Genomic DNA, 21,681 nt, shown 5'->3' with positions numbered 1-21,681 from the left:
CATTTTTAAAAAGGGGAAAGATCCACACGGTCTGAAGAGAAACCAGAGTATGAATGCATTTTTATTTGTTTCTTTTTCCCCCACCACGAAGCTAGAGAAGATGTGTTGGTTGGCAGTAGAGATAGGCCAAGTGCTCACTGACTTTCTGAGTGTTGGCTGTGAGCCCTGGGTTTCTGAGTGAGTCGGTTGTCCCTCAAGGTCTGGAGGACTGTGGGAAGGCAGATGGCCCCAGGGTGAGCAGGGACATCTGCTTGTCTCCCTGGGGCCTTGCCTGCCAGAGCTATGAAGAAGGGCCTCAGAGGAAAGACTGCAGGTTTTGGCTAGAGGTGAAGTCTCCTGGAAGTGTGACCTTGGTCACCAACCCAAGGGGTCATCCACTTACCCCTCCTCAAAGGCTCAGGGACTAGCGGCCAGGGCAGAGACCAGAAGGGCTCTTTCAGCTCCGGAGTCTTGGCAACTTCTCTGTGTTGTTAATTCCTCTCTGCTTTTCGCTAAGTGTTATTTGGAGTGTGGCGAGGGTGGGGAGGGCTGGGAGACCCACACAAAGGCTAGGCATTGAGAGCCATGGAGGGCAGAGTGGTAGGTCCCAAAGGAGGGGAGATGGAGAGCACAGGCTGCAGGAGGCATGTGGTTGGGGTTCCAGGTCCTCAGACTCCAAGGCCCCACCTCAGACCTGTGTTGCCCCCCAACCCTGACCCTTAGTTGACTCCTCTTCCTTCCCCAGACCTCAGCTCCTGAGATGTGCCCTGAGGGCCTCTGTCAGTGGCCTCAGCGTAGTTGTATACCTTGCTCCAGCTTTGTCGTGTGGCCCAGGGCAGGCCCCTGTTTCTTCATCGGTCGTGTAGGGTAGCAGGGCTCCTTCTCCTTACTCTGGAGGCTTAGAGAGGCAGTGTGTGCAGAACAATGAGGGCAGTGTCTGGCACAGAGCAAGAGCTAAATGCATCTTGTCAGCCCATAGAGCTTGGGAGCCTGCCAAACGTCAGGCATCGTTGCAGGTCCTGGAGGACAGCAGGGGACAAGCAGGGAACCTCTGCTCTCTCTGGTTGCATTTGTGTGGCTGGAAGCTTCCCAGCACAGGACAGGCTCTCCAGCCTCATTTTGTGCTCAGAGGGCAATCACAAAGTCTCAGGGGAGACAGGGCATAGAGACTGGAGAGGCCTGGGATCTGATGAGCCTGAGCGAAGGTCCCCACTACAGCCGGATAATCCCCCGTGCGCCTCAGTTCCCCACTCTTCAGCACGGGGTGGTGACACCATCACATGACAACTCTCAGGACTGCATTTGGTCACTTGCTCTACAGCAGACATCGACCACTGTCATTTACCCCTGCAGGGAGCACAGCAAAGGCCCTGCTGCCATGGAGCTGACTTTCTGGCTGAGTGACAGCAGTGGTGACACATTCTGTAAGGAAGAATAGAGTGGGTAGAGGGCAGAGCGAGAGGGGTAACACTCCTTAGTGCAGAGTGTTGGGGTGCCTCCCTGACAAGGTGATGCTCAGCAGGAAACTTGAAAGGAGGGAATAGGAATGAGGATGTTTGTGGGTGAAGCCTTCCAGACAGAGGAGACAGTCAGTACAAAGGCCCTGGGGCACATGAGCAGGTTTTGGGCAGTTTTGAAGACCATCGAGGAGGCCTGTGAAAGGGAGGGGAACGAGCCACAGAGACAGAGAGGGAGAGAGAGAGAGAGAGAGGAGGCAAGAGTCAGAAAGGTGGGGTAGGGTTTGTTGGCTGACAGGGGCTTTGGCTTTTGTGCTCAGTGAGATGAAAAGGGAGAAGCTACTCTTATCTAAAGAGCCAGTTCCCAGGGTTGTATGTGAGCCCTGGGGCTGCAGAATAGTCTCCACTGGGTCCACTGGGTCCAGTAACAGCATTCTGGAGGCTTGCGGTGAGTCCCTGTGCGGCGAGCGCATGGACCCCTCGTGGCCCCACTGCTTCCTGGGTGCCCCCTGCATCCAGCTTAAGCGCCGGCCTCCCTGCTTGCCCCTCTCATCTCCTGTACCTCCCCTCCCCTCCACAGTTTCAGGTCGGGTTCCGGTAGGACTTCCAGTAGGAAATTGGGCAATGACCCACTTTCCAAATACGCTCACATTCCGAGGTCCTGGGGGTTAGGAGTTCAACATATGAATTTGTGAGGCACGATCCAAGTCATGACGCTGAGCTTGTAAGATAAACTGGGGAATTTTTGAGGTCAGTCTAAACTTTTTGTGTCACTTTTGGTAGATTATGAGTCAAGGTCATTGGTTTTGGAAATGTTTCAGTGTTCTCTCTTCAGAGGCTGCTTCTCCATTCTCTGTCTCTGCTTCTCTGGGCTCCGCTGTGTGCATTTTTTACCTTTTCCTCACTCTCTTATATTTTTTCTGCATCCATTCTTTTTCTTCTTCTTTGTGAGTTTGAGTATTTTCTGTTGACCTTTCAGTTCATTGATCCTTTTTCTCTGACTTGTCTCATCTGCTCTTATGCCCATCTACTAAATTTTTAGTTTCAGTAATTTTTTTTTTTAAATTCAGGATGCTCAGTTTGATTTCTTTTATGGAATGTAACTTGCTGAGGGACATTCTCCATATTATCTTCCTGTTCCTCCACCCCCTCCCACCTGCATTTCCCGTAACACATTAAGCACATTAAGTTTGAAGTCCTTTTTTTTTTTGATATTTCCAATCATAGAGTCACCTCTAAGTCTGTTGTCATTTTATTTTTCCTTTTGGTTTTCAGTCACAAAGTCCAACTTTTGAAATGCCTAACAATTTTAAACTCATAGACACTGTGTAAAAACACCACAGAGGTTCTGGCTGATGTTATCCTCTTCCAGACGTAGCTCGCTCTGCCCTCCACCAGGCAGACAGCGTGGGGCTGATCACCTCCAACCACCAGACGGAGCCAGGTCAAGTCTGGGCGGCGGTGGTGGTGGTGGTGGTGGTGGTGAGGCTCTGTCCCGAGGGCTCTCAGGTTTTACAGGTTGAGAGTGGGAGTCAGGGTCCCAGGTAGTCAGTTCAGCCCATCTTGATGGAAGACCCCCCGAAAAACAGAGCTCTTTGTCTGCAGCACCCAGGACAGGTTGGGGGTCCGCTGCAGAGATGATCATGGCTTTGGCTCGGGAGAGAAGACAGAATCTGAAATGCTCCCGGGTCATGATAGCAATCGGGGTGAGCAGAGGGTCTTGAGGCGAGTGCCAGAGTCCTCCCAGGACCAGGCAGCTGCTGGGTAAAGGGGAAATTAGGCGGGAGCAGAATGGAGAGCACAGGGCACAGCTCCAAGGGGGAAGCCACTGCACAAGAGCCCAAAGGTTCAGGAGTTTCGACGACAAGGGAGGAGACTCAGGTGGCGTTGTGAAGTGGGGGCCCGGAGGAGAGGCAGTCTTCGGTAGTGAGGAGGGGAGCTGAGACGTTGGAGTGTGTGTGGGTGGTGGTGGGCCTTACACTTTGGGCACTCATTCTGGAAGATCTCCAGCGCCCGGCAAGCCTGAGACAAGACGTTCAAGAAACAGAACGCTTTTGGCAGCAGAAAGGCCGAGCCACCTGCTGCCTGGGCTGCAGCAGCTGGGCCCGATGGGGAAGGGGCTGCCTGGGAGCTGCGCCCCCAACTAGGCCCCCGCCTGCACCATCGCTTCGGTCCTTGCTGACCTTCTGCCTTTACTCAAAGAAGGCTTTTCCCTGGAAGATTCCAGGGGTTCACCACTTACTGCAAAACAGAGTTCCAACTCTTGACTTTGCCATGCCCCGTGGGCCATACCTGACCCACCACCCATACTCTCCCTTACATCCTCTCTCTCTCACCTGGTCCTCCCAGATGTGCCACCATGGTTCTCCTGGGCTTTTAATTTTGTGTCGCACTCCTGACATGCCTCCACCAGTGCTGCGCCAACGTCCAGAAGTCTGCAGGCCCTAGCCCTGGGACAGCGAGTGCTTGTTCAGCTCGTGCTGCTCACACCACAGTTGATACCTATGGTGTGCTTGGGCCAGGACCCGGCCTGGACGCTGAAACGCACACATCACAGTCCCCCTTCTGAAGGCACTTCTAGTTTGGAGACACTTAACGGTAGCCCCGGGCAAGTGACACAGGGCACCTGTGCTGGGTGTCCTGTGGGCTGGGGTCCTGGCTGCCCCTCACTGCAGTGCTGCTCTGCAGGGCGGGTGGGGAGTGTGAGGGGCATGTGGGTCTTTGGGTCATTCATCTTGAAAACGAGAATGGATTTAATGATTATGTCTTCAAATAAACACTTTGGGTGAAAGAATAAACATGGCCTGGTGGATAGCTAGCTGGGTTAGTACTCTCCAGCAGAAGTCCCCTCCTGCCCCCGCCTGGACACACTGGTGGTTGAATGGATGAGGCTGTCGCTGTCTGTGGTGACAGAGACTATGAGCCGTGGGGTCTGCAGGGGGTCACAGGAATGGATGCTAGAAAGGTCTTATTAGGGTTTGGCTTGTGTGGGTGAACTGCAGGGGGCTTAAGGAAGCAGGGATTTGCTCTGGGTTGGATGCTGTCAGGAAGGGGCATCACCCTGCGACTGGCTATCTTGACACGTCTTCGGAAGGACAGACAAGAGGCAGGCTGAAACTGCCTGAAGAGCCTACGGCACTCAGATTGGTTAGGGCGGGCACAGTTGGCCTTATGGGCTTGGACAGGGCTCATGTTTTCTCTGTCAGACATTACAGAGTGGTCTGGTTCTGACAGCTCACACAGGGGTGTTGCTGATGCTAGGGGTGTGTGATGTTTATATTCTAACCAGAGAACACTGTATCTGAGAGTGACAGGCCAGCTCCCGGTGACACCAGGGCCTAGCTGATAAGACCAGCTCTGGGATGCTGGGACTGCTTCCTTCCTTACCTGAAGAGTCAACACGGTTAACCTCACAATTGCCGTGGCTCCCTCCAGCTTCCTGAATCAGAGTGTGTACCTTTTCTGTACTTACCTGCCCATCCAGTCAGATCAGCTGAGCCTTCCCCCTCTCTGGGTGGGTTGCAGCAGACCGAAGGCCACAGTCCATTGGCAGCATCGCCCTTGCTGGCCCTCCCCTGGGCCCAGCCCTATCCCTCTGGTGCTGCAAGCTGCCTCCAGATGCCCCTGCCCCTCCCCCCACACTGCTTCTAGCTCTTCTCCGGCACCTCAGCAGCTTCCTCCCCCGTCTCTCCACTGGTTCACACTCCCTCACCATTGCCTGGACATTCTGTCGCTGGATATGCCTTCCCAAACCCAGCTGTGGCTCCTGCCAGAGTCCTCTTCACCTATAGGACAGGTCCAAGCCCTCACTGGTACATGGCCCTGGCCTTCCCTTCTGCAGTAGGGGCCTCCTTGTCCTTGCCCTGCCCCTGCCCCTCACGTCCAGGCCCTAGCTGTCCCCAGGGAGCCTCCCCAGTGGGTTAGCAGAGCCCCCAGTGTGTCCCCCTTGTTCCCTAGTGGACTAGAGAACATCCTGTCCACGCCCATTTTGCTGGATGCTCATGCCTGAGCTGGTCCTTCCGCCTTGACTGCTGTTCTCTTTTGCAGCGTGAATGCTCTGTTTCCTCCTCAGTGTGAAATCCTGCTGGGTCTGTGAGCCAACACTGAGCAAGGGCCCTGTGTGCTCAGCGCTCTGGCAGGCAGGGCTCCCTGGATGAGGAACTGGTCCTGCCTAAGGAGACAGCTGCCAGGAATGTGGGGGAGGGGCTGCATCACCTGCCTGTGTGAAGCCCGTGAACAAAGGAGAGTGACTAAGAGTGGCTGGAGAGCGGCTGTAAAGGGTGAGGTGGACACCAGGAAGGGGCCCAGGTGGTTGGGAAGGCAGTGTGCATCTCCGCCGCGGAGATGGAGCCTGCCTGGGGCACAGAGTGTACAAGGCCAGGCCTAGGGGTTGCGGGCGAGGGGAGGAGGCGGCCAGCTGGAGCAGCCAGAGGGCGTATGGCAGGGATGGTGTTCTAGGCAAGGAATCTGGACTTCATCTCACTGGCAACTGTCACAGGGTTTTAAGTGGGCAGGTGGTGTGATCTGTGTTTCGGAAACAAACCTGGTGGCCAGGCAGGATACATGAGAGGAGAAAGCACAGCCCCATTCCTGGCCTGAGTGTCTGGAGTGGACACTGGTGATGGAGATAGTGCAGGAGCAGCAGGTTGGCGAGGAGCAGGGGCTTGGCTCTGGGCAGGCCTCAGCTGAGGGGCCACGGACCTGGCAGGGTGGTGGCCCATTGTGTGGGTCCCATCACAGATACTGGGGTGATGGTGCCAGTTAGAGGAGAGGTTGACAGGTTCCCAGGGAGAAGGTGAAGGAGCCCCAGGAGGGTTAAGTCAAGCTGGATGGAGGGTGGGCGTCCTGCAGGGAGAAGGCCATGATGAGGAGGGTCCACTGGGGTTAGCTGAGGAAGGCTCAGGGAAGGGAGGTCCTCTGATAGAGTGGGGTCTGGGGCAGCAAAGGCACCCCTCCGCGGGAGCCAGGGTGGAGATGGACAGCTGGCTCACATCTGAACACGCACCTTAGAGGCAGGGTGTGGGTGGGCGGGGGCTCTGGAGTTATGGCAGCAGGAGCCACAGGTGAGGACGAGCAGCAGAAGCTGGGGCTGAGGGCCCTTGAATGTGGTGGGGTGGGGCCGGGGCTGGCAAGGCCCACGGAAAGTGCTGGAGGCAGGCCAAGAGGCCAGCTGGCTGAGCCCTAGGTCTTTGTCCAGCTCTCCACTGGGGACTGCAGTTTGCGTGGTTCTCGTGGGGAGGGTGGAGGGGTATGGTGGGCCTTTGTCAAAGCCAGACCTGGGCAGCACTTCAGGTGCCCAAGGGTGGGCTCCCTGCGGGCCTTGCAGAGACAGACAGAGTCAGAGAAACATGACAGCCTGCCCCAGGGCAGGGCAGGAACGTAGGCCACTGCCCCTCAGGCAAGATGGTAAGGCTCTCACATCACACTGTACAGTTACCAGGGATGACTGGCAGACACAGCCAGGCCACTTACCATCATATCACCCAGGTACCTTGCTTAACCTCCGGGAGCCTCAGGGGTCCCTGTCCATCAGCCGGGAATCCTGGCACATAGCTTAGCACATGGCTGGGAAGATTGCAGGAAGGGAAGCGGAGTGTGGATAGAGGAGGATTGGCGGCTGCTGTCATTAGCCCCCAGTACACGCGAACCCCACCATGAAGGCCTGGTCCTGCCACCTTCACCACCCTGGCGAGGCCCAGAGCCCCTCCCCACCTCAGGGAAGAAGTGGGATAGGAAGAGCACAGAGAGCAGAGGGTCCCATTTATTGGAATTTCAAAGACAGCAGAATGAGAGGAAGGCATCCTTCTCCCCCAAATATTCCACCCTCTCTGCCCTCAGGGCTCAGCACAGGGATGAGACCCTCACCCCTCAGGTTCTCCAGAGGGCAGCACTCCGGGGTGGGTGTGAGGAGGGGAAGGGGACACTTGATGCCAGGCGGGGAGCTAGGGCAGGAGGGGAGACGTGCACCCTCACCTCTTGGCTCGATCCCTGTCCCCTGGGACCTGGTGTTGCTCTCTGGGGCGGGCTGGCAGACAGGGCTCATGCAACAGTGAGCGGGCAGGAGGTGGCACAGAAATGCGGCCTCACGGCCCCTTGGCAGGGCGGGAGGGCCAGAAGAGGCCATGCTGGCCACAGTGGGTCTAAACAGAAGTATCTGCAGTGTACACATGGGAAGGTCGGAGAGGGGCTTCCTCTGTCCCAGGCTGCACCCAGGGGGAGAGAGGGGAGGTCCAGGTGGCAATGCCACGCCAGCCACGCCACATGTGTGGGGCCCTGCGCGAGCAGGGGCTCGGTCTACTCCTTGGCGCGGCCGATGATGGTGAGGATGTACAGGAAAATGTTGATGATGTCTGTGTACAGGTTCAGTGCCGCGAACACGTACTCCTCCGGGCTCAGCGACAGCTGCTTGTTCCCCAGCAGCAGCTGGGTGTCCACTGCCAGGAACTAGGGCGACAGCAGGCAGTGTTCAGGGACCTGCTCGCCGCCCCCTGTGCCCGCCCCCGCCCCAGGCAGCCCCTCACTCACGCAGGTGAAGAGCAGCGCGCCCAGTGAGGCGTATACAATCTCCAGGATGCGGTTGCGGATGAAGATGCAGAGGACGGCGAAGACGATCAGCACCACCATGCTTACCAGGAGCACGCCCATGCATGACGTGAAGTCGTAGCGGGTCTGTGGGCACAGGGGACAGCAGGCCCTGGGTGCCCGCCCTGGAAGGCTCCAAGCCATTAGCCCCACCTGGGGGGACCCTCACACGTGGGAAGGTGACCACCAGGACCCCTCACCTGCATAGAGAAGATGACCACTGTGAAGCAGACGGTCGTGGTGATGCCCACAGCCATGATGACCGCCTCTGTGTCGTAGAAGCTGGCGATCATGCCCACCATGTAGGATAGGCTGATGGTCAGGATGGACTGTGGGGAGACAAGGCCTTGGGTATGGAGGCCGCTTCAGCCCCGTCTCCCGTCAGTGCACACTGTGAGTGTGGGGTGGGGAGGCTGAGCTGTGGGGGCCGGGGGCTCAGGTTTCAGGGTTACCAGTGCAACGAGGTTCCAGGGGTGCTTTCGCCGGAAGTCCCCACAGCAGCTGAGGACAATGAGGGAGATGAAGAAGACGGCGTAGGAAACGTAGTACGTCCAGACGTTCTCCCGGACGAAGCCCTTCACCTCTGTGACGAATGTGAACACAGCCACAGTGGACAGAGTCACGGACAGCTGCAGGGTCAGCACCAGGAACACCTGAGGAAGGGGCCACTCAGAGCCTGCCCAGTGCCACTGCTTCTGCCCCACCCTACCCCAGCCCCAGCCCCACCTTCCGGATGAAGGCCTGGCGGATGCTTTTGTCATCCCAGTTGGTGGCAGGGAAGTCCTGGTTGTCATAGTAGGATGGGGGCCCCTCCTCATGATAGTTCCCATGCTGAGGTGCTGAGGAGCAGGATGGGCTGGGTCAACACTACCTGTGGACACCTGGCACCCCTGCCCGCCCCGAGCCCCTGCCCATTACTCACAGCCAGGGTCCTGGGCTGGGAAGGCCTGTGGTTGTCCATAGGGGTTGGGTGGAAAGGGGCTCTGGGGGTAGGGACCCTGGGGATAGCCCCCTTGGGGGTAGGGGCCCTGGGGGTACCCCCCTTGGGGGTAGGGACCCTGGGGATAGCCCCCTTGGGGGTAGGGGCCCTGAGGGTAGCCCCCTTGGGGGTAGGGACTTGGGCCCTGGGGATACCCTGGCTGGCCATAGGGGGAAGGCTGGAACGGGGGTTGTGGGTAAGAGGTCCCAGGATAGGGAGGCATGGAGGGCTGGGGCCCCCCAGGATATCCAGGGTTGGGGGGAGGATAGTTGTCCCCAGACACCAAGAAACTCTTCTCGTGAGGCATGGCCTCAGGTTCTGCGGTCTCCCCCTAGAGGAAAGAGAGAGAACAGTTAGCCCTGGGGGAACTAGTGCTCAGAATCAGCCTGGGGCTGCCCCACCTGCTGCAGGAAACTGAAATCGGTCGCGGGAAGGGAAACTCGTGACCTTCTTCTCTGGTCAGTCGGGAGCCCGGGACAGAGGGGCCAGGAGAGCGGGGCGGGATGGTATCGGGTGGGTGGCTGGGCCTGGGGCTTCTGGCTAGAGGCTGCTCTGGGCCAATCCCAAAGGTGGAGGAGGGGCGGAGGAGGAGATGGCTGTCAGTCTCGGGATTTGGGGCTCCGGGTGCTTCTTAGAAGCAAGTAGAAGGGTCTTCTCACCGATCTGGGGTCTTCCGGTCGGAGCCGCCAGGTCGGGACTGGGGGCGCGGTCGGGAGGAGTGGGGTGTGCCCGGACCCTCCCCTTAGCATCCCGCCCCTTAAGCCGCTTTGAGGGGCCAGAGCCGGCGGCTATTTCTATCCTAGGAAATCCGCAGGCCATCTGTGAGCGGCGAGAGCCCTGACCCCTCTCGGAGAGCAGGGCCCGTCCGTCCCTCGCTCCCGGGGTGGGGGCACCGGCCTGGATCGGCTGCCGGGGTGCCTGCCAGTGGGGTAGGCCAGGAACAGTGGGGTGCGGGGGTGTGTGGGGGATGGAAGGGACCAGAGGGCGTGCGGAGAAACAAAGCAGGCGTGGGGGCGAAGCGGACGGGGGCGGCGGCCACCGAACCTGCTTCGAGGGCAGGGTGGGCCCTTCTGCCCGGTCGGCGGGCGCTCGGGCCGCGGGTCCCGCCGCCACCGCAGCGCATCGCCACCTTCCTCCCGCTTTAGGCCGCGGGTCCTCGACCCCGGGCCACCGCCCCAGCCCCAAGCGGGCCGCGAGCCCGGGCCAGACCGACCGACTGACCCACAGTGGTGCCACTGGGCTGCGCAGGGTCCGCGCGGGGGCGGAGGCGGCCGACCCTGAGGTTCAGCAGGTAGACTCGTAGCTTGGGCCGGGGACTCACCACTCGCGGGGCTTCTCAGGACGGAGCGCACGGTGTCCGCTGTGCGGCCGCGCGGTCGATGGCCGCTGCGCCCGCACCCAAACCCGCAACCGCTCCGCAGCCGGCTTGGCTGGGCCTGCGCCTGCGGCTGGGAAGACGCAGCGGGGCCTTGTGACGGAGCCGGACAGACGCGGGGCGGGGCCGGACTGTGTGGGCGGGGCCAAGCGGCGCGGGGCGGGGCCGCCGCTGCTAATGTGGGGCTTCTCCTCCGAGGACTCTACAAGCTGCGGCCGCCGTACTGGCTGCTTTTGGAGTTCCCAGCCCAGTCTCCGCGTTCCACGATGTCCGCCGACAAGTGGACTTGGGCCGTGGGGCCTGAACACGCCAGGAGGCAGAGGTCTGCCAGGCCAATATGGTTCAGAGAACTGGGAAATGTATTCCTAAACCTGGGATTACGGAGGATGCCAAGCACTCTCCGTCCTTTCCTAGACTGAAAACACCGCTTTCCCTTTTCATCCAAGGCCGTCCCCTATCAGGAGGCCTGATCATGTAGTAGTTCCATCATCTGTACCTGTCACGGAAAGCACACCATTCCAGGACCCATAGGAGACCTTTCATCCTCACTGTCTTTGCCACACCTTCACTACCGCAAGGCTTCCACTATTAGCCCTGTTTCACTGCTAAGGGGCTAAGGTTCAGAGACGTCCCAGGACTGGGGGCTTCACGTCTCCCCCCAGCTCCAGCGGTCCTCCTGAGCAGGTGCTGACTGACGCAGCCAGGGACACTCCCTGCTGCAGCGCCTCTCCACCCGGGGCCTGGGGACCTTGCTGTGCTCCTGGCTCTGGCATGGTTGTCCTCCCCCAGGCCCCGCAGGGGTTTGGAAAAGGCTCTGTCCTATGTCCGTGGTGTGCTGGTGCAACGTCGGGTCTGATGAGGGGAAGCCCTGATTGGCACCTTCGGCGCGACAGAGTGTAAGCCGCCACCAGTCTAAGGACTGGTTCACGACAGTTCAGCAATCTGGTCATGACACGAGCTGCCCCAGGGCACCGCTGCCAGGCTGGCCCTCCGCAGCAGGCAGCAGCATAATAGAGAAATTAGGCAGCATCCTAGGAGGTGGCGAGTTCTCTGAGGAGAGAAAATATAGGGCAGGCAGGGACACATTGGTGCTTTGTGGAACTGAAAGTTCGTACAATTTGAGGAAACGATAAAAAATGACTAATATGGAGTTGAGGTCAGGGCCTTTGAAATGGCCTGTATAAGGTCCTTAAAGACTTTTACCTTCAGGTTACATCTGCAACTAAGTAAGAGGCAGCATGGCCAGGTGGCTCTGTGGAAAAGGTCCGTGCAAGGGTGTGGAGGTGGGGTCAGCGGGCTGCATGGGTGGAAGAGGCTGGACCTCGCTGAGCATGGGGAGCCCAGGGGAGTGGAGCCACGGAGGGCACTGGGGCTCCGACCGGCTGGGCCTGGCAGGCCCTCCAAAGGACTTCGGCTTTTACTGTGAATGGTTCTGGCTTTCACCATGGCCCAAGCTGTAGCAGCTTGGAGCCCCGTTACAAGGCTCACTCGGCCTGCTCTGTTGAGGAGTGACGGTGGAGGTGGGTGGGCGTGGCAGAGAGAGATGAGTTAGAAGGTCAGTAGGTTGGTGATCCAGGTGAGAGATGATGGTCAGAGGGGGGGTGCGGGCAGCCAAGGAGCCAGGTGTACAGCTGGGAGTGCAGGCTGGACAGGTCCTCAGTTCCCTGGTGGAGCAGCAGGGGTGGAGGCCGGTGGGTAAATGGGAGGTGGGAGGCAGGGCAGAGTCGTGGGCACACCTCTCCGAGAGGCTGGAAGCACATGGAGCATGGGCCAAGAGGGAGTCGGCTTCTAAAGGTGCAGCGGGCTGTGAGCACTGCCGCGGGCCCTGTCTGCCTCCATCTCCCCTTCTGTGATGAGCATTTGCAGCTCCAGGCACAATGCCTGCAGCTTCTGGGGTTCTGTGGTGACAGTGACGACGATGATGATGATGTGAGATGGGAAGGCTGGGCGGGTGCATGGACCAGGCAGAGAGACCTGGACAAGTGGGTCGAGGAGGCAGAAGAAGGCTGGGCTGGGACGCACTGGTAGGTCAGGGGTGGCAGCTGCTCCTGGATATGAAGGGCGAGGGGCGAGTCTGGGGCGGCTGCCGGGAGTGTGCTGCGCCAGGGGTGCGCTCAGGGGCCTGAGATGCTTCTGCTGCTGGGAAGGGGACACAGAAGCTTGAGGTCCCTGAGTTGGGGCAGTGACTGGAGCCCCCTGGTGGATTTAGTAGGGAGGGTGATTGGCCATTTTTAGGTTCACAGAGGGAGCAGAGGACAGCCAGTGGGCCACTCCCCCTACCCTATGGGTCACTGGGTTGGGGTGGGACAATGGGGCTGATGGGCTGGACCGACAGGTCATGGCCAGCAAACACCTGGTCGAGGGGGTCTCTTTGGGCTGAGGAGCTGCCGTGGGGTGGAAGGCTCTGCATCCTGCCGGGAGGAAGGGAGCACCTTCCGGGCAGCCAACCCGCCCAGCACGTCAGGCCCCTCCCTTCTTCCTTCCCCCACACAGTTTCACTTTTGTTTTCTGGCCCCTGGAGCAAGAGCCAGAGTCCGAGCTAAAGGCGGGGTGGGCTGGGGGGGCCCAGGTGGTGGGGGGGGCAGTGTAAGTGGGGGATGCCGGCTGCCCAAGATGAAGGGGGGTGTCAGGGAATGCTGTGGGGGAAAGGAGAAGCAGGGCTGGAGGGAGCTGGTGGGGGGGACGGGACTGTGGGGTGGCTACCCTACCCCCACCCCATCCTTGCCCTAGGGTTGCGATGGCAGAGGCAGAGGAGGCAGAGGAGGCGGGGGCAGCTGTGGAGCTCAGCGGGCTGCCCCTCAGTATCCCCGATGAGTTGCTCATGCTCTACTTCGAGAACCGCCGACGCTCTGGTGGGGGACCTGTGCTGAGCTGGCAGAGACTTGGCCGTGGGGGTGTGCTCACTTTTCAAGAGCCTGCAGGTGAGGGGCTGGTGGAAAGGGAAGCCTGGGCACCTCATGGGCCGCCAGCACTGACACCCCGCCCTGCCCCGCCCCTGCCCCCAGACGCAGCGCGGGTCCTGGCCCAGAAGGAGCACGTGCTGCCCGGTGCTCAGCTGAGCCTGCGGCCAGCCCCACCTCGTGCCCCTGCACGCCTCCTGCTCCAAGGACTGCCCCCTGGCACTGCACCCCAGCGCCTGGAGCAGCACATCCAAGCCCTGCTGCGTGCCATGGGGCACTCGGAGCAGCCCTGCCATGTCTTGGCCAGTCCCCGACCAGACAGGGCCCTGGTCCAGCTGCCCAAGGCCCTCTCTGAGGCAGGTGAGAGGGGGGGGAGAGGAACAGGCGGGTCTGTTAGGGAAGATGCCTGGAGCCAATGTGAACCTTCTTCACAGACATCCGTGTGCTGGAGGATCAGGTCCAGGCCCTGGGCCTGGATTTGGCTGACGTGTCCCTGGCGTGGGTGCCCCAGGCCCGAGCGGTGCGTGTGGTGGGGGGCGCCTCCCGTGTGGACTCTCTGTTGCTGGAGCTGTACCTGGAGAATGAGCGCCGAAGTGGCGGAGGCCCCCTGGAGGACCTGCGCAGCCTGCCGGGGCAGCTGGGCACCGTGGTCACTTTCCAGCGGTGGCAGGGTGAGTAGGGCTAGATGGACTTGGCCCATCCCCTCCCTCAGACCACTGACAGGCCTCCTGTCCTCTCCCTTCCCCCCAGTGGCTGAACGGGTGCTGCAGCAGGACCACCGCTTACAGGGCTTGGAGTTGAGCCTCGTCCCCCACTACAACGTCCTGGAGCCCGAGGAGCTTGCTGAGGACCCCAGTGGAGGGGGCCACTTGGCGGACCTGGGGGCTAGGGCCACGGAGAGTGCTCTCCTGGAGGCTGGAGGGCCAGAGAGGGCACCAAAGGGCATAGAGACAGTGACCTTGGGCTCTGAGGAGGCAATAGGCCAGTCAGGAGCCTCTCTAAGGACAGATCCCACAGGGTCCCTGGGACAGGTCGGGCCAGTCATCTTGGGGCCCATGGGAACTTTGGAACAGGAGGGGATGGAAAGCCTGGAGTCCGTGGGGTATTCAGGGCAGGCAGGGGTGGTAAGCCCGAGGCCTATAGGGTCTCCAGGCCCAGTGAGCCCAACGGAGAGTACCATGGGGTGTCCGGAGCAGGTGGGCTCACCAGAGCAGGAGGGGCTGGTGGAGATGATACTGTCGATGGAGCCGGGGGCCATGCGCTTCATACAGCTCTATCACGGGGACCTCCTTGCTGGCATGGGAGACATTGCCCTCTTCCCACTGGAAGGATCAAATATGACCGGCTTTCGGGTGAGTAACCTTTGAGGATTCCTCACCTTTGGCCCCAATTCCTGGGGGTTCTGGGTACCTTTCTTGTGCTCTCACCCTGTAAACTGCTCCCCACCCCAATGGTCCTGCAGCTCTGTGGAGCCCTGGCCCCATGCCAGGCAGCCCAGGAGTTTCTGCAAAGTCTGCTAGGCAGCATCAGCTGCCATGTGCTGAGCCTGAAGCACCCGGGCAGTGCCCAGTTCCTGCTGGGCCCAGAGGGGCAGCACCTTCTCCAGGAGCTGGAGGTCCAGTTCCAGTGTGTCTTTGGGACGGAACGTCTGGACACAGACTCTGCACAGGTAGAGTCGGAGCCTGCCTCTGTCCCTCCCTTTTCCCACACCTCAGCCTGGCGCCTCCTCCACTGCTGCTCAGAGGCCTGGGCGGGGTGTGGGTCTAGTGCACCCTAACATTCTCTCCTCACAGGTTGACCTTCCTGAGGCCCTCCAGACCTTCCCTGACCAGCCCCACTCTCTGTGGCCCCTGGAGAGCACAGGCAGCGACCAGGAGAATCTGAGCCTGGGTAGGGCTCCCTGGGGATACCCAGCATATGCTGTGCCGCCCCCCTTTAAAAGATTTTATTTGTTTATTTTTAAAGAGAGGGAGAGACAGAAGCATCAGATTGCCTCTTGAGCGCCCCCTACTGGGGACCTGGTGCTGTGCCCTTTCTTGCTCTTACCCTACCCTGCTCTCCACTCCCACCTGTCTTGTGATCCCATACCTCCTAACCCCTGCATCTTCACCCATTCTCTGACTCTTCCTATCCTGCAGCCCCACCCTGGCTGGGCTTGACCCCTTACCCAGTGACCCTCTCTGTCCCCAGAGGAGGTTCGAGAGCAGCTGGCCACCCTGGAGGAGGACGGGCTGTCCCTGGTGCCCTGGGAGGAGGAGCCTGAGGAGCAGCTGGAGGAGGACCCTGTGCCTAGGTTTGAGGAGGAGCTACCAGCCCCCGGCACTGGGGCACCTGGGCAGCTGGAGGAGGAAGCTGCACTGCAGCTGGCTCTCCACCGGTCGCTGGAGCCACAAGGCCAGGTGGCTGAGCAGGAGGAGGCTGCCGCACTGCAGAAAGCACTGGCCCTCTCCCTGCTGGAGCCAACCACACTGGAGGCAGAGGAAGCACTGCTGGGGGCGGGCACCGGGGGCCAGGCCCAGCTGCTGGTACATGTGGCCTTCGAGCAGGACATGGACGAGCTGGACCGGGCCTTGGGGGCTTCCTTGGAGGTGCACCTCCGAGATGAGACGGTGGGGCTTCGGGGTCACTTGCTGCCCACAGAACTGCGTGCCCGCCTAGAGCGGCGCCACGGTGTGAGTATTGCCCTTCAGAATGACTGCGCTGTCCTCCGTGGCTTTGGGGTGCAGCCCATCTGTGCGGCCCGCCACTTAGCAGCACTGCTGGCCGGCCCCTGGGATCCAAGTTTGGTCTTGGAGGCTTCGAGCACCACCCGTGAGTCTGCCCCTGGGACTGAGGGGGGTGGAGCCGGCCAGCTCTCAGGGACGTCCCCAGCCCCAGGCAGGGCCTAGATCCTCTTCTTCCCCTGTGTCAGTGCCACAGAGGAGGCTGAAGGAGCCCTTGGGCAGGCAGGAGTGTCTAGCGGAGAGCAGCTGGGAGTTCCAGGAGGTGGTGCAGGCCTTCTACGACACCCTGGACTCTTTCCACAGAAGGATCCGCATCATCCGGGTGAGTCCAGGCTCGGTCTCCTCAGCCTCACGGCCTCCTGGGCTCATGGCTCTGTTTCCATCTTGCACAGCCTGTGGGGGTCAGTCTTGCCTGTCAGGGTCAGCTGGCCCAGAGCTGCCTGGTATGAGGCAGGCTGGAAGCTGGGGGCAGGGGGCGGGGGGTTGGGGAGCGGGGAATCCCCGCTGGTCCCTGCCCAGAGGTAGGGTTGTTCACAAAGTCTGGGTTGGGGAGACAGGGCTTAGAGGTTGGGGCTCCTGGGACTTGAAAGGCTTGAGCGAATTTCTGCTTTGCCACTTGTGTGGGGCTGTGACCATCTCCGTGAGTTTCCTCATCTGGAGCACGGGGAGGCGAGCTTGCTGTTGTGAGGACTGCATGCCTGTGCCGTCTGGGGGCTCTTCTGCCTCCCACGGGCGCTCCAGCAGGAGGGCTGGCTGCAGTGCCGCAGCTGCCTCCTGGAGTTTTCCTTGCTGAGTGTGGCAACTCTGGGCCTGAGCGTACCTCACGAAAGGCGGGGACCGACTGGTGGGAGCCAGAGTGGAACCCCAGGAGTGCAGGGAGGAGAGGCTGAGAAGGGGCCCTGGAGGTGGAGAGAGGGGTTGGAGGGCAGGGAGGTCCGGGACATCTGCGTGGCCAGAAGAAAGGACTGGGGAGGAGGCCCTGCTGGCTGCTCAGCTGTCTGGAGCTGAAGCTGGGCTGGAGGATGAGGAATGACTGGAAGGTGAGGCAGGAACCAGCCTGAAACGAGCTGGTTGTGAAAGGAAGAACGGGGGCCGAGCGTGCCAGGAGCAGAGAGCGGGGCTGTGTTCTTTCGGGGAAGGTTTGCCAAGGGCCAGGAGGAAGGGACGACGAGAGCCGGTTCACTGTGCTAGGCGGATGCTTGGCTCTTGATGCGAAAAGTTGTGGGTGGGCCCCGCAGCCTCAGCAACTTGGAGCTGGTCAGAAAGGCAGAACCTCTGGCCTTGCCCAGACCTGGCCCTGTTCACCGCCACCACCCGCCACACTGCTTTCCTGGAGGTGACTAACAGACTTTGGACCAAGTATTCTTCCTCCATCCCTGGACCTAGCAGCTGTCCTTTCTGCACTTTGGCGGAGGAGGACCACGATGGCAATCGCATCCCTGACTCCGCGGCCCATTTTGTCAGTTATGTGCACTTTGAGTCTTCCGGGCAGCACCCGTGTGGCTCTAGAGGGTGCACTTGAGTGTTTGCCCCCCACTGAACTTTGGAAACTGTCGCTCCCCTTCCTGGGTGGAAGGGAGGGGTGGCCTGCCTTCCACTCTTTCCTCTTCCATCTTCCCTCTCACACGTGGCTGGGTGCATCCTCTTCGTTCTGTTGTCAAGTGGGCACGTGGACTTCGTCTCTTATTCTGTGACCACCACAGAGCTCTGTCCTTGGACAGTAGGTTGATGGATAGATAATGATAATGGAAAATATTTACCATCAAGCCATAGGGAACACGGGGAAATGGAATCCCAGTGATTAAAACTGGGTTAATTGAAAGAGGACATTCTAGGATTCAGGGACTAATGGCTCTTAATTTTTCTCACATTCTCCACTTTTTTCTGTGCTGGGCTTGGCTGCTGGGTCGCCCTCTATGCCCCCGGGTCACCCTCTTGCATAGATCTTTTTTCTGTTCAGTAGAAGTATCTCCTTTGGTGGGTGGTAACTGTAGTGGAGTTTTAAATTTAGTTTGCCTTCTACAATTAGGGTTAATTTGCAACTATAATTTGATAATAGTGTCAGCCATTTTTCAAACACAAGTTACATGTGTTTACTTAAGACATTTCTATTAACTTAACTGAGCACAGCTGGTTCTTGCCTATCTTAATGTGTCCTGATTTTGTCCTCACCATTAACAGTCTGGCTGGATATAGTGTTCAGGATCAAAATATGTCTTCCTCCAGTTTTTGAATGATATTACTCTTTTTCTTTTAAATTGTTTTGCTCTTGGAAAGTTAAAAAAAATCTCAATGGTCTCTTATTAGCACCCAGTATTGGCGGCAAGTAGCCCAGTGTAAGAATGTGAGACCTCCCCTTCTTTTCTCCACTTATGTGTTGACGTTGGTGCACGTGGACATTAGCGGTCTTTTGCTTTGAAGGCTGATGTTCCCTGGCAGGTAGGGGCCAGGGATGTGTCATTCCCCACTGTCCTTGTGATCTCATGGACCCCTTTCACCCGAAGATGCCACCTTTGGCTCAGGGAAACTGTTTTCCATTAGTACCTCCCTTGCTCTTGTCACCTTCTGCCCTGTTCCCGCGGAGTTCCTGTCACACAGTTCCTCTCTCACCTGTCCCCTCACAGGCTCCATCTCTTTTCTTTGGCTCTGGGTCCCTCCAGAACTCCATCTCCATGATCCTGTTATTCTGTCTACCCACTGGATTCGATTCAGCAATCTCACTTTTTTAAAAAAAATTAAAAATTGTTATTGTTGTTCAATTATTGTCCCCATTTCCCCCTATTACTCTCCTCTGCCCTGCCCACCCACCGACACTCAGTCACCCCCCCTCATTGTCCTTGTCCATGGGTCCTTGTTCCTTGACTTGACCCTTCCCCTTCTCTCCCCGTTCTCCCCGTCCCCTTTCCCCACTGGCCACTGTTTGTCCCCACAGTTTGTTCTTTATTTCCACATCTCTGGTTCTGCTTTGCTCACTTGCTTGTTTTCTTGATTAGATTCCACTTATAGGTGAGATCATATGGTATTTGTCTTTCACCACGTGGCTTATATCACTCAGCATAATGCTCTCCAGTTCCATGCATGCTGTTGAAAAGGGTAGGAGCTCCTTCTTTCTTCCTGCTGTGTAGTATTCCACTGTGTAAATGTACCATCGTTTTGGATCCACTCATTTACTGATGGGCACCTGAGTGGCTTCCAGCGCTTGGCTATTGTAAATGATGCTGCTATGAACATCGGGGTGCACAGGTTCTTCTGAACTGGTGTTTCAGGGTTCTTAGGGTATAATTCCAGCAGTAAAATTCCTGGGTCAAAAGACAGTTCCATTTTTAGTTTTCTGAGGAAATTCCATACTGCTTTCCATAGATGGGAATGACCCCATCTGCATTCCCACCGGCAGTGCGCTAGGGGTCCCTTTTCTCCACAACCTCTCCAGCTACTTGTTCATGATGGTCATTCTGACCAGTGTGAAGTGGTGTCTCACTGTGGCTTATTTAAAAATATATTTATTTATTTTTAGAGAGGGGAAGGGAGAGAGAAAGAGGGAGCGAAACATCAATGTGTGATTATCTCTTGTGTGCCCCCAACTGGGGAGCTGGACTGAAACCCAGGCATGTGCCCCGACTGGGAACTGAACCGTCGACCCTTTGGTTCACAGGACAGCACTTAATCCATTGAGCCACACCAACCAGGGCTAAAACAATTTTTAATGTATTTTAAAATTAATTGTTCATCAATTCCATTGTTAAGGTAGGAACTTGCTAATTTTCAGAGTATTTCTTTTTCACATCAGCTGGTCTCGTTCAATGGGCATAACGTTCCTCTGCACCCCTCTGAAGAGACTAGTCAGAATTTCTTTAGAGATTCTGTGTGAGTCCCAGAAGCTGGTCGGTCTTCCCAGCACAGAGCACCCAGGTGTGTCTCTTAGTGTTGGGAGTGAAGCCCTGCGGGCAGAGTGGGCTCAGCCTTTCTCTACAGAGGCCTGGCTGTGGATGCCAAGATCCCGTGAGTGTTTGGGTTTGCTCACCTGCAGGTCTCTCTGGAAGCCCTCCAGTGCCTCTAGGAGCCCCATCTCGGTCGCTAATGTCCGCCCAATGTCTGCTGCTAGATAGAGCTCGGCTGGAGCTGGGCCGTCTGCCCAGGCCCTGACCTCCAACACAGGGCTCTTGATTTCCTGGCTCAGCTCTGCCCCGTCGGCCCAGAGACCTGGGTGTGGGGTGCGTGTGCAAACAGCCCTGTCTTCGCCTGACAGGTGGAGCGCGTGCTGCACCCGCTGCTGCAGCAGCAGTATGAGCTGCACCGAGAGCGCCTGGAGCAGCGCTGCGAGCAGCACCCAGTCGAGCGCGTCCTGTACCACGGCACGTCCGCGTCCGCCGTCCCAGACATCTGCGCGTATGGCTTCAACCGCAGCTTCTGCGGCCGCAACGGTGAGGCCTGGGTAGGGCAGGGGCGTGGGCTCTGCCGCCCTGGGCAACCCTGACCCCAGCCCGTCCCGCCCACAGGCACGCTGTACGGGAAGGGCGTGTACTTCGCGAAGCGCGCCTCCCTGTCGGTGCAAAACCGCTACTCGCCCCCCAATGCCGACGGCCACAAGGCAGTGTTTGTGGCGCGGGTGCTGACTGGCGACTACGGACTGGGAAGCCGCGAGCTGCGGGTGCCCCCTCGGCGGGCCCCCGGCCACGTGCTCCAGCGTTACGACAGCGCTGTGGACTGCCTCCGCCAGCCCAGCATCTTCGTCATCTTTCACGACACGCAGGCACTGCCCACGCACCTCATCACGTGCGAGCACATACCCCGGGCTCCCCCTGGGAACCCCTCTGGACCTTTGGCCCACTCCCTGGACACCTAACCCGATAGGCCCCTCTCGACCCCCTCTCGGGTCGCCTGCTCCCCAGGCTCCAGCTCTGTCCCCACTCAGCCTTTCAGATCCCTGCGCTGCCTGAGCTCCCGCCTCCTGGTGCGCCCTTTCCTCCTGTTGCGGTTCAGGGATCGACGGTGCAACGAGGAGGGCAGGGGCCCGGTCCCCTCAGGGGCCGACCCAACCACCAGGGGTCAGCAGAGCCCAGGAGGAGGCCGGACTTCCCTGTAATTTGAATAAACGTGAAATGGGGTGGAGGAACCTGCTGGAGTTCCGAGTTCGACCTGTGTTGCAAGGCGGGAGGGACCTCGGCGTGGCTAGTGGCAGGGGCGAGGGACAGACCCCAATGCTCCCTTGGGGAGGTCGTGGGCCGCCCGCAGAGGTCCGACCCAGCGCGCACCCGAGCGACCCCACGTAGTCTTAGTGTCAAGCACGCGCCCCCAACAACGTCTCCCTGCCGGTCGACCCGCCCCGAATGCGCAGGGAGGTGGCGGGGCGGGGCTGGCGATAGGCGGGTGCGCGGTAGGAGAGCTGAGGTGGAGCCACGCTAATGCTCCAGCCCCGCCGCCTCCGTGAGCCCCTGTCCCGCACGCACTCGGGAGCCCGGATTGTACGGGCGGCGCTCGGTTTGGAGCCGGGGCGGAGCTCCGGGCTCGCTCCGCCTGCGTCGCCTCCGCGGCTCTCCGGGTGCAAGCAGTCTGGCTGCGGCGGCCGAGCCTACCCGAGCTGAGCCACCAGGCACGTATGACCCGGGCCGGGATGGAGAGGCGCGCAGTGTGCGGAAGCTTCGGGGTGGGCTGGGAGCTATCCGTCCGCAGGCGTTCCGTAACTAGG

General features: G+C 59.3%; 3 protein-coding genes across 6 annotated transcripts in view; 2 read left to right on the top strand and 1 right to left on the bottom strand.

Moving 5' to 3' along the window:
- Window positions 1-7,177: 7,177 nt before the first annotated feature.
- On the bottom strand, window positions 7,178-10,481 carry GRINA (glutamate ionotropic receptor NMDA type subunit associated protein 1). Its single transcript, XM_037048962.1, has 7 exons — window positions 10,319-10,481; window positions 8,941-9,328; window positions 8,745-8,857; window positions 8,471-8,671; window positions 8,219-8,347; window positions 7,962-8,105; window positions 7,178-7,880 (listed from the first exon to the last, which is right to left on the bottom strand). Exons 2-7 carry the CDS (start codon window positions 9,302-9,304, stop codon window positions 7,731-7,733), a joined length of 1,101 nt encoding a protein of 366 aa, XP_036904857.1. The 5' UTR covers window positions 9,305-9,328; window positions 10,319-10,481; the 3' UTR covers window positions 7,178-7,730.
- PARP10 (poly(ADP-ribose) polymerase family member 10) lies at window positions 9,791-21,112 on the top strand. 3 transcript variants are annotated; one of them, XM_037048820.1, is made up of 11 exons: window positions 9,791-9,926; window positions 13,103-13,293; window positions 13,378-13,632; window positions 13,707-13,943; window positions 14,023-14,624; window positions 14,735-14,941; window positions 15,066-15,162; window positions 15,463-16,083; window positions 16,184-16,317; window positions 20,242-20,416; window positions 20,492-21,112. In XM_037048820.1, the coding sequence occupies exons 2-11, from the start codon at window positions 13,110-13,112 to the stop codon at window positions 20,836-20,838; spliced, it is 2,859 nt and encodes a 952-aa protein (XP_036904715.1). In that variant the 5' UTR covers window positions 9,791-9,926; window positions 13,103-13,109; the 3' UTR covers window positions 20,839-21,112. The 3 variants fall into 3 exon arrangements, with proteins under 3 accessions (XP_036904715.1, XP_036904714.1, XP_036904713.1); XM_037048819.1 differs by lacking the exon at window positions 9,791-9,926 and adding an exon at window positions 12,536-12,922; XM_037048818.1 differs by lacking the exon at window positions 9,791-9,926 and adding an exon at window positions 12,941-12,958.
- Window positions 21,113-21,335: 223 nt separating this feature from the next.
- Window positions 21,336-21,681, top strand: part of PLEC (plectin) — a 51,977-nt gene continuing 51,631 nt past the window's right edge. Inside the window, exon 1 of one of the 2 annotated variants that reach the window (XM_037048759.1) lies at window positions 21,336-21,585. The gene's annotated coding sequence lies outside the window, so the exon portion shown is untranslated. The remainder of the gene's footprint in view (window positions 21,586-21,681) is intronic. The other variant, XM_037048760.1, reaches the window with a different exon arrangement.

Source organism: Sturnira hondurensis, unplaced genomic scaffold, assembly GCF_014824575.4.
Source record: "Sturnira hondurensis isolate 20B ecotype Veracruz unplaced genomic scaffold, ASM1482457v3 Scaffold0006413, whole genome shotgun sequence".
Taxonomy (NCBI): Eukaryota; Metazoa; Chordata; class Mammalia; order Chiroptera; family Phyllostomidae; genus Sturnira; species Sturnira hondurensis.
The sequence above is the reverse complement of the archived record's forward strand: the minus strand, read 5'-3'. Positions and strand labels throughout refer to the sequence as shown.

What these genes read in the sequence shown, in the direction of transcription:
- PARP10 (XM_037048820.1), top strand. Translation starts at nt 13,110, where the DNA reads ATGGCAGAGGCAGAGGAGGCAGAGGAGGCGGGGGCAGCTGTGGAGCTC. An exon ending in CACTTTCCAGCGGTGGCAGG is followed by an intron (nt 13,944 to 14,022) that starts GTGAGTAGGGCT and finishes CCTTCCCCCCAG; the next exon opens with TGGCTGAACGGGTGCTGCAG. An exon ending in CAGCTTCTGCGGCCGCAACG is followed by an intron (nt 20,417 to 20,491) that starts GTGAGGCCTGGG and finishes TCCCGCCCACAG; the next exon opens with GCACGCTGTACGGGAAGGGC.
- GRINA (XM_037048962.1), bottom strand. Translation starts at nt 9,304, where the DNA reads ATGCCTCACGAGAAGAGTTTCTTGGTGTCTGGGGACAACTATCCTCCC. An exon ending in GCCAGGCCTTCATCCGGAAG is followed by an intron (nt 8,672 to 8,744) that starts GTGGGGCTGGGG and finishes CCCCTTCCTCAG; the next exon opens with GTGTTCCTGGTGCTGACCCT. An exon ending in GCGCGCTGCTCTTCACCTGC is followed by an intron (nt 7,881 to 7,961) that starts GTGAGTGAGGGG and finishes CTGTCGCCCTAG; the next exon opens with TTCCTGGCAGTGGACACCCA.